The 10,777-nt window shown below is 40.4% G+C and overlaps 1 protein-coding gene across 3 annotated transcripts; it reads left to right on the top strand.

Annotated features, from left to right (window-relative positions):
- The first annotated feature begins 320 nt into the window (after positions 1-320).
- On the top strand, positions 321-5,473 carry rps24 (ribosomal protein S24). 3 transcript variants are annotated; one of them, XM_086259386.1, is made up of 6 exons: positions 996-1,175; positions 1,817-1,882; positions 1,975-2,184; positions 3,839-3,952; positions 4,804-4,824; positions 5,388-5,473. In XM_086259386.1, the coding sequence occupies exons 1-5, from the start codon at positions 996-998 to the stop codon at positions 4,807-4,809; spliced, it is 576 nt and encodes a 191-aa protein (XP_086115512.1). In that variant the 3' UTR covers positions 4,810-4,824; positions 5,388-5,473. The 3 variants fall into 3 exon arrangements, with proteins under 3 accessions (XP_086115514.1, XP_086115512.1, XP_086115513.1); XM_086259388.1 differs by lacking the exons at positions 4,804-4,824; positions 5,388-5,473 and adding an exon at positions 321-359 and having other exon boundaries at positions 1,107-1,175; positions 3,839-3,961; XM_086259387.1 differs by lacking the exon at positions 4,804-4,824.
- Positions 5,474-10,777: the final 5,304 nt, after the last annotated feature.

Below are 10,777 nucleotides of genomic sequence, written 5' to 3'. Positions count from 1 at the left end.
GCTCTATTTCAAAAGTGCATAATAAACAAGAGGGAGGATACTGAATTACCACCAACAACACTGCACCACTCACTTTACATGTTTGGAAAACTGCTTAATACTTAATCCTATCTCTGTTACTGCTCTTTCATAATCTCTTCAATAACTACATATGTATGTACATATAGAAACAAATCTGACCTATACTTGGTTTAAAAAGAAAAAAATATTTTTAAACTGTGTTTGGAAATTGAGCTCTACACTTAGTCTATTCCCTAATTTTACTCCAAAAACTATATAGTCATCTCCCTATTTTTTTTATTTTTTTTTTAGGGGGATGGGCATTGTTAAAGTGGATGGATCTTGAAGCTCCAAAAGAGGTGTGTGTTTGGAGTTACCCTGACAAAAACCTGCACTTACAGTGTCCTTTTTTCCAGCGCAGTTTGGAAATGAAATGTTTTCATCAAAAAGCAATTTGGTCCTACCTAAAAGGTTCAGCCCAGTATGTTACAGTATTAAAAAAATGTTGTTAGCTGTGTTGTGTTTTCTGTCCATCTCTTAAAATTAATGACTATAAAATGAGAATTGATGTCTAGTGAACTGAAGAACTGCCAGAAGTGTTGTTCATTATGTCATTTTACTCTGGAAGTTTGTTTCCTTCACTGAAAACAAGTTTTGTTGGACTGACTTACTCAAACCAATGCGAAAATTACTAAAAACTCCGAGAATCTAAAATGTAAATTAAGTCAAAATTTTGAGCTAATGATCTAAGCGTTTGAGATAAGAACCTGTTTGTTTTTTTAAAAATAACCCGATATTTTGTATAGCAACAAGAATTTTGATTTGTAAATGGAAAAAAAGTATTTTTTCCGATGAAAAACAATTTTTTTAAGTGGCAGAAACAAACGTCCACAGTTTTTACCTCAAACGCCAAATGTTTTTATGGTGAGGAAAGTTCTGGATTTTTCTTTAAAAGTATCATATAATAGGCTCTATTTCTTTGTAGCGTAATTAAAATGTTTTCACATTTATTAAATATTGTTAGAAACCGAAATAAAATAAAATTTCGCCGATATCATCTTTTCCATCAGGCAGTACGAGTAACATGCTCGCTAAATTTTGTGCAGGCATTAATCCGGTTGCCTGCTGGTCCTTCCTCCTTTTCTACGTCCCTGAGCGAGGCCGGCGTCAAGATGGTGAGTCTTGTGGTGAAAATTGCGAGTAAAATCTGTCGATCATCGAGGCCATCCGTTCACCAACACACATTTCTCTCAGACCAAGTGATCCTTTAGAGCTGCTTTATAATAAAATGTTGATATTGTTGTAGTGTGAAACGATCTTAGAGAAATTTCAGAGATACCGTCAGGATGCTAGTCTGACTGAGGTCGATCCGCATATTGCACACACCAGAGGCTACACTCGTCTTTCCAGTCGTTGTAAATTGTTTTCTATGCACCACATGGCCACATTAGCACGCTTAGATAATACGTTAATTTAGAAAATAAACACAAAGTAGCGCAGCTTACAGTCCTACCTATGGCAGCTAACGTTAGCATAATTACACTAATGGCGGCCCACACGTTAGGCTAGCATGTTTGTTAAAGTACCACAAGAACACTTCAGTAACGGACAGAAATAGGCTTTACAGCAATTAGTTGTTTTATTTCTAAGTTAACACACCGTGTAAACGTTAGGAGAGTCGAGGACTTAACGGTTATGTCAACATAGTGGTATTTAGGTAGGGTGAGACAGGTGAGCCTCTATCTTCACTATTATGAGGCTCTTACAAGTACAGCAGTTTTCTCGTTGCTAATGCATAATTTCTTTTCGTCTTCAGAACGACACTGTAACAGTCAGGACCCGCAAGTTCATGACGAACCGACTGCTTCAGAGGAAGCAAATGGTAAGGGCTCTCATGTTCATAGTTGATCACATCTCGAGCTTAAGCTCTAGTCCTGAAGCAGCACATTTATCGCCTGCCCTTCCTCTCTGTAGGTCGTCGATGTCCTCCATCCCGGCAAGGCCACAGTCCCAAAGACTGAAATCAGGGAGAAGCTCGCCAAGATGTACAAGACCACCCCTGATGTCGTCTTCGTCTTTGGCTTCAGGACTCAGTTTGGTGGCGGCAAGACAACAGGCTTTGCCATGGTGTACGACTCCCTAGATTATGCCAAGAAGAATGAGCCCAAGCACAGACTGGCCAGGGTGAGTTTTGAATAACTTTGCCAAGTCAAGTCAACACAAGTGGCTATACAAAAATCAGAGAGCTGTCTGTTGAAATTGGTATATATGAGCAGGAGATGTATGTTCTCTCAGCCATCTCACAAATTTTGCACGAGTCTGGACCTCCAGTGTAATGTTATGGAATATTATTTTACCCGAGAAGAGCTTTTGATGACATTAGGACGTAGTATTTATTATCTTGAACTAGAGCCAGATTAGTACCAGATTTGATGTTTTTACAGAGTAAAATGTGACAGGGATATTGGCTGATATTCTGCATGTAGATGCATATAAACATGCGGTATGTTGGAGAGATATAGAAAGGGAAAATGATGGGGCTTCTATTGACTTATCAGGATACGCGTTTGTCAAAATAGTTAGCACCTTGCTATGAAGACCCTGCTTGAGTCATGATACCAGAGATTCAGGAAACCAATATCACGAGAAGTGCCTAATTCTCTGTACCCAATATGGCACCGTGGAGGAGGAAAAAGGTTCTCCCATGTATTTAAATCAAGATGTTTGCTGATTTGATTGTAGCAGACCATTTATTGAAACATTTTTAACAGTCTGTTAAAACACACTGAACTATTAGGATGGTTGTTGAGTGGCCTCCTAATCGTTGTACAGGTATAATGTTGGCTACATTGCATTAGACTAACCATCCATATACCATGGACCATAGCTGATTTTACAGTGGCAAGCTGTCTCAAATAAAATAGCAACCAGTATTTCAAGGAAGCATCGCAAAGTACTTCCGTACCCCCAACTAGTTGCACTAGTCCCCCCCTCTTCCACTTAGTTGTTTTGCTGTGCCCTATGTGTGTGTGATGTTTCCTGTCCTTTTCAGCATGTAAGGATAGTCAAGCTTCAGTACACATGCTGCCTAAAAAAGATCTACAGCAGCAAAACACTGTTGCATTTTCAGAATCAGTTCTGAGGACGTCTCCATCGTATGCCATGCAGTGGAGCAGAGAGTATTAAAAACAGTGGGGTCAGAGCCATTGGGTGGACATACAGTTTAATGATGCCTTGAACTACCACTAATTCATTTTTTGCAGTAGCCTGTATTTAAAAGAAGAAAATGTGTTCCTGTTAGTAATAATGATAGTATCTCTGATAAAGAAGTGCTAACGGTGAATTGGTTCAGCCCTCCTGTAAACTAGATACTGAACACAGTTTTACATTTGATTGATTTTAAGTTTTTGGTGGAACTCTAGCAGAGCAGCCCTTGAACATAGAGGAAATGTCCTTTCTTAGTTTGATAACATTGTTATTAAAAAGGATGTGTCTATTGAGTCTTTTTTTTTTAAGTTCTTATGCCTGCACTGAGTTTCCTAAACTTTGCCTGTGACATGTGATTGTCATACAGTAGTATTTAAAGAGACAAAAACTAACACTTGAACTAATAAAAATAAGAACAATGAAACAAGAAAATCCACTCTAGAAACGAAATTAAACTAAATTATTAAAAATAAAAAGTGAGAATGAAATAAAATGAAAAACTAACTATGAAATATAAACCGTTAATAGCTCTGACTCTGACGGGTCTTTTTAAAAGCCTCTCACAGTCTCGAGGTTTCCCATGTTCTTTTACAGTCTGTAAAATAAAATGCGTTTGTCTTTGTGTCCTCAGCACGGTCTCTATGAGAAAAAGAAGACCTCCAGGAAACAGCGCAAGGAACGCAAGAACAGAATGAAGAAAGTACGAGGCGTCAAGAAGGCCAGTGTTGGCGCTGCTGGCAAAAAGGTATCGTGAGCACTCGTTGACCAACCTCATAGTTTTCCACGGGGAAATAGTCTTGACCATTATCCAAGCTACTGTGAAATCTCTGTATTTCTTGATTTTCATTACACACCTGTCCTTTTATTCTACCCTGCTAATCTTTGTTTCTCCACAACTCTTCTGCTATTTTAATTTCCTTTGTCATCTTTCCAATCATATCTCATTGTCTTCGGAAACTGTAGAAGGTAAATGCTTTCCAGAAATAGACTTAAATGCAGTGTGCAGATAATCCAGGAGTTACATTCAGTAGCTCAGTAACTCCTGCTTTTGCACCACCCCTGATCCATCTTTTCACTAAAGCTGTAGTGCTTTTGTCTTTGGATGTACACTCATCCAATATGAAAGGATCTGACCCCACCGGTTAATACATAATACTACCCATCCCTTCTCCTAGTACTAACAAGTACTACTGTAAACTAATAGTGTTGTAGTTTTATAAACCTGTTAACATAGCGAGGAAATCGCCCAAACAATAAATCAAAGTAGTGCTTAAATGATTATGTAATCTCTTGAAACCCTGCATACTTCTGTACCCTCTTTGGCATCAGTCACATAGAATAGATCTCTGAATGTCACAGCCCAGCTGGACAGTGTTTTAGCCCAATTCACTGCATCTGGAATAGCTACAGCACAGCTGGCTAGGAAAATATTGACACTGTCCAGCCATGCCTGTGGTGCTGTCTGTTGGCCTTGGTCAGAACTCTCGGGTCCATTCAGAGCTCTTTTCTATTCCACGTTTCAATTTTCAACATGTTAACATCGTTTTTGTGCCATGTTTTGTTCTTGATTTTGCTTCCCATGGATTTCTTTTGCAGAAATGAAGTGTCAGTCTGCAGGTATAGAAGCAGAACAAGCATGGTGTGCTAATGTGTTGCACATCAGACGCTGATAGACCTGAGCTTTGCCGTGCATGTCATCCCTTATTTTCCCTGCAGTTTTCCTTCAGTGTTTTTCACCCCCCGCAATGGTGTTTTTAAACTCCCAGCTTATGTGTTTTCCCACTACTCCAGCCCATTCTACCACTTTATCTGCTACAGTGGGCTTTTCCCACTCTGTCTTAGATTTGAACAGACTGCTTTGATAGTGCATATCTGTAGTTAATAGAAGCAGAGTGTAGCATGTGGGTTTTAGCTTGTTTTGTGTGGGAGGAAGCTCAACTAAAAGCCTGTCGATGTGTGAATTTTACTCTGGACATTATGTTCTTCAAGTAAAATGTCTTACTCAGACTGCATTCAAGTGTGAATTTAAACTGTCCCAACAAAAAATGCAACTTTTTTTTGTGAACATTTGTCTTTATTTGCACTCTTCTAACTTACTGAAACTCCCTGTGAGGTTTTCTTTTGCTGTAGTTTAAATTAAATTTGCTGTGGTATTGATTTTTTTTTTTTCTTCCCCACAGTGATCCCAGACAGCCAGGGAGGGTCTCCGTGCTCAAGATGTTCTTGTATATTGTCATCAAATAAAGTTTGGAAAAAATTGGAAAAATGTGTCTTTGTGTTTATTTGTTTTTGAAAGAATTGAATTGACCATATGTTTTTAAACTCTAGACTTTGAAAGAAGCCAGCAGGTGTTTGAGTGTTTCTGTAAAACACTCGAGGAGTGAAAAGTCAGATAGCTGGCAGCCAGCCTTCTGATCTGAATGACCTGCTGTGTTTTTGTAGGCTGCCGAGTAGAAGCTGTTGGAAAAGCTGATATTTGTAGCTTTGACATCTGTGAATTTCATTACTAAGGACTCTGGGCCAGTTTTCCAGTGTGAGTGCAGTAAATATGATGAACACAAGTTACATGTTTACATAGTTAATTGACACACGCAGTGTCGATGGTGATATCCAGTGGCTTTGCTGTAACATTACTGTCAAGCAGCCAACAAGTGATTTTTTTTTTTTTGTTTGTTTTGTTTTATTCTTCAATTATTCACTTGTACAACTCATTAAATAATGCAAAGGTTTTATATTTTAATGTAAATAATCTAAATGCAGGGTCAGTAAATCTGATTCAATGGCCATTTTATTAGGTACATCAAGTCAAGTGGCTTCATTGTCATTTCAACCATGTCCAGTGGTACAGTACACAGTGAAGCGAGACAATGTTCCTCCAAGACCATTGCAAAAATCTATATCTGTACATCTTGCTAATACCAGGTTGGACCTCCTTTATGTCTTGAAATCTGCCCTTACTCTCCATGATGCAGGTTCAACAAGGTGCTGGTAACATTCATTGGAGATATTTCACCACACCCTAAAAGTGTTTTCCTCCTGGAAGTAGTCATCAGAAGATCGGTACACAGCAGCAATAATCAGGTAGACTGTGGTGTTTAAATAACTCATAGTTTGTTCTCAGGGACCTGAAATGTCTGGGCCTATCATCCAAGTGTCACAGCAGAAATAAAGACTCCTCTGCTTTGCTAATATTGTAGAGTCTGTGCAAACTGTAGCTTCAGTTTCCTCCTCTTAGCTGACAGGAGTGGGGACCTGCTGCAGTCTTTGCTGCTGTAGCCAATCTGCTTCCAGCTTCCGTTTGTTGTGTGTTCTGGGACGCTCTTCTGCATACCTTGCTTGTAATAAAAGTTTATTTGGGTTATATTTGCCTTCCTATCAACTCAAACCCGAATGACTTCTTTTGATTGACTGGGCATTTTCATTTTGCTCACTGGAAATTTTCTGTATTTCAGGCTGTCAATTCTCATAAAACATGCAGGTTAACAAGTTATAACTCACTAAAATCACGTCAGGTCGTCTTGATCATGTGTATGTGCACTGAGTCCCTGACATTTGATTGCCTGATTAGATATCTGAAGTAACAAGCGGTTGAGCAGATGTACCTAAGTGGCCAGTGAGCGCACCAGCTTTTGTTTGATTAGAAAGCTTTTGCTGTAATAACACGAGTGGCCACATGGGGGCTCCTTTCATTGAAAATATGAAACTGGTTTGATGTGCTGAAGCTGCTACTAAAAGGGTGGTCACCTGACAAATTAGGTATTTTAACTCTTTTCGATCTAAAACCTTTTTTTATATGAAGGTCAGTGATGACTAAATAATACTAATACACAGGTTAGTCAGTGTTTGGACCTGTTTATAAATAAATACCATTTGGAACAGAATAGATATCCCTCTTTGCAGTGTGACCTTTTCAGATAATTTGCATCAGAATACCCTGAGAGACTGTAAATGAAGTGATTAAAATGCCAAGGAATACTCTGTCCTCAGGGTTACCCTCACTCCATGCTTCTGCGCCAGTGTCTCGCTTTCTTGTGTGGTTAGAATTTCTTCTTGTAGGAGAAATGATTGCAAGAAGCTAAAGAGGAGAGGAAAACTCCTCGTGGCAGATTGAGTGCACACTTTAAAGTAATGAATAATAGTATACAACAAGGAAAATGCAATCTGACAGGCACTAATGCACTGCTAAAAATGACAACCTCTACCCCCAAAATAGCATTATCCAAAGTGCAGCAACTACTTTGTCCAATCTGATGTAACATGTGCAAGTTAGGGACCACGCTCAAGCTCTGTGTTCCACATAATGTATATAATTCTGTTCAACCTTGCAGTTTGACATATTTCCATGCCTTTGCACTGTTAAATGTAGGTCAGACACTTCTCTACCGGAGTCCTCAGTGTACACACCACCGGGAAAAAAGGGATGGGAGGGGGGGGCAGTACCTTGGAGCCACTTCCATTGACACATTTTGTGTCATGGGCTCTTGTTTCCCAGTAGAAAGCCCTATATATACCGGGCAGCCCCGATGGGCTTTTCCTTTAATCTGTGCCAGTCGGCAAAGATTAAACACTGAGTTTATCGAGATCATTTGGACCGCGACACAACAGAAAGGAGTTCCTGTATGAAGACTCCACTAATTAAGTGTGCAGTGAGCTGGTAAAGTTGAGCATATTTTTCCAGCACGGCATGGTTTTCTTTTTCCTTGCCACGAGCTGGAAAATTGCTTTCAGATTGAGATTATCTCATCTTAAGTGTCTTATCTTGCCCTGTAGAGGAAGATAGAGTATGCTACATAGGTGTGGAGCGCGAAGAGTTACTGGGGACAGACGAGAAAAAGACTCTGTGGTGGGAGGTTTGACATAAGTGGAGCTTTCAATCCAGGGACTGGTAACAGATGGTGTTGGGAAATTAAGCTCCACTCGCCGCAGCCCTGTTGGTCCGTCCCAGGAGTCTCTCCCTCGCTTTTGTCTCTCTTTCTTCTCGCGGCTCTTGTTCTCAGTGTCTCTAACTCTTTATTTTCTTGCCTCTGTTTCATATCTTCTCTGCCCCTCCTTTGTTTTAGCATTAAAGTATCTAAATGAGTTTCGTTCTGCACTAATCCAGCTTCTCTTCTAATAACGAGAAGGCAGGGTGACATCAGCAGGTTAATGCAATAAATTGTAATTTACAGAATTAAGCTGTGGACGAATAAGGGTTAGTAATGTGATGCGAAATAATGGAAAAAAGGGTAGGCTATATTGATGAGAGAAAAATAAGCAGACTGTTAAGAAGGCGGTGGGTGACATTGAGCTGCGGATTGGTGTGTTTATACAGTACCTGCAGTCTCAGCAGCGAGAGTCTGCCAAGGGCCTCCAGGGACCCTCGAACATGCCACATCAAAGCAGATAAAGGACAACATTCACCTCTGCTTTCCTTCAAGACACGAAGGGGATTTGTAATGAGAGTATTCGTCTACCTGCATGTAGAAAAAGAGGTGGAGATTTTTTTTTTGTAGTCGTCTTCAGGATGGATATTTATGAGGAACACATGTTTATGCCCTCACCACAGGTGCCGTTTTAATGGCCTGTCCCTCTCCATGCAGTACAGCGTTATGGTATTATACTAATAAGGAGATGGACAGAATTCCCGATGACTCACTATGTGGTTTTGCCAGCATGTCCGTGCAGTAATCAATAGCAACAATAGCCTACACGTCTCATACAAAGGCCTTATTGTTTTCCATGTTATGATACTGTGTGTGTGCCACTGCTTCAATGTGCAATGTTACTCATCTGAACTGGAAACTATACAGCCTTACTTGTATTTGATGCTCTAATAAAATACATTTTGTTACTGCCAAGCTGGTGTGTGTTTGCTTTGCAGCTATTTGCTTCCAAATGGTATGTTTTCAATAGCTCTGTAAATATATTTTGCAAAAGAGCAACTTGCTGCTGTAAAGTGTGGCCGGGCATTCAAGGATGCGCTGCATCTTAATGAGGTATGTCTCCCTTGTTGGCCTCAGCAGGGGAATCATCACAGCTCATTTTTCAGTCCTGCAGTGTCCTATCAGCTTTGGCAGCCTGCACTAAGTTCACTCCATCTGCCAGTTGCTAGGTGCTGATATATAAAATGATCTGTGCCTTGGTAGCCCCTGAGCACCAGGGATGTGATTTGCTTTTGAGGACAAACTGTGTTTCGTGAATCCTAATTATCCTCTTTGCATCGCCAGCCTGACATGGTTTTGTCATTTATCCTTCTCTGGAAATGGTGGAAGAGGTAAAAAAAAAAAAAAAAAAAAAAAAAACCCTGCAGAGACTGCAGCAAACTGCATCTGCCCAAACAGACAGAACTCCTCTGATTGTCCCGTATAGTCGCTGAAATGCAACAATGGTATTTTCCATCAATGCTTCCACCCATTCAGAGGAAGGTGGGGGGAAAAATCATACCTGCTGTCTAATGCTGGCATTCTAACCAGTGTGCACATGTGAAGAAAAAAAAAAAAACACTTTTCGGTTTCAATCATGCGAGGTGTATTGAAACCACTCTGTGGTCCTTTTTTCCAGGTTGTTAACATGCCATCTGAGGCTCAGAGGACATCACACCAGAGTAAAAATGTGCCAGCTGACGTGCGTCCCGGCTACCTTCCAATGTCCTCAGGAATTCTGTTCATTTTGGTTGGCACGGAAGGATAGTCTGCAGAGCACTAAGAAAAGGAAGTCGGGGGCCGGGGCATGGGGGGATAACGCGGATGGTTGCAGGAGCGGGAAAGAAAAAAGGATTCGGCAGAAGGGGAGGTAAAGGAGGATGGAGTAATCGGAAAGGGCAGCAGATGTGGGTGACTGTATGATGGAGCGCTGTGTGTGATAAGTCATGATCTCCACATCGGGATCTGTGTGTGTTTATGTGAGCACAGTTATTGAGAAAATATATGCGCATACGTGTGCCCTCGGGCTTAAGAGAACGTGTGATGCAAAAATAATCCAAGTCTGTGCCTTGCAAACATTGCATCACGGTGTTCCAGTTTGCTAATGAAACTGAAATAAACCAAAACGCTGCCTAATGCTGCCTGTATCAAATACGGCAGTTGTAATATTGCTGGCTTCTCATTCACTCTTTGGACAAAAATTAGACATGACGATTGATGAAACTTCTGCATCTGTCTGCTCTGCTGACAGGTGAAAAAAAAGAAGCCAAAAACAAAGAAAATGTGTTAGGATGATGGAAGTAAAATTTTGTTACTGCTTTGAAGGAGCCAGGACAGCTGTTTCCCTTTCTTCCAGCCAATCAAGCCACAGTCACCTCATTATATCTCAAATACTGAAGCTTAAAGACGATGAATTTGGGTTTTTGAAGGAGTTTGCAGGCAGGAATCAGTCGCTGCGACATTCAGGACCACGTAGAAAATCAGGAAATTCTACCAGACAAATGTTGGGTTGATTGTGTATATTATAACAGTAATAATAGCTGTCCCTATAACAATATGTTGCTCACAATGAAGCACAATACCAGAGTCACCCCAGCGCCAAAACCGAACTCTTTATCTGCCTGTGGCGTGCAGCACTATTTCTTGGTTTCCAGTATTTATGCCACCCT

The sequence above is a fragment of the Aulonocara sp. 'chitande type north' Nkhata Bay genome, linkage group LG13, assembly GCF_057382095.1.
Source record: "Aulonocara sp. 'chitande type north' Nkhata Bay isolate Kocher_YH1m ecotype deep benthic linkage group LG13, A_spYH_male_GT1.1, whole genome shotgun sequence".
NCBI lineage: Eukaryota > Metazoa > Chordata > Actinopteri > Cichliformes > Cichlidae > Aulonocara > Aulonocara sp. 'chitande type north' Nkhata Bay.
Note: the sequence above shows the minus strand (reverse complement) of the source record. Positions and strands in the feature narration are given on the sequence as shown.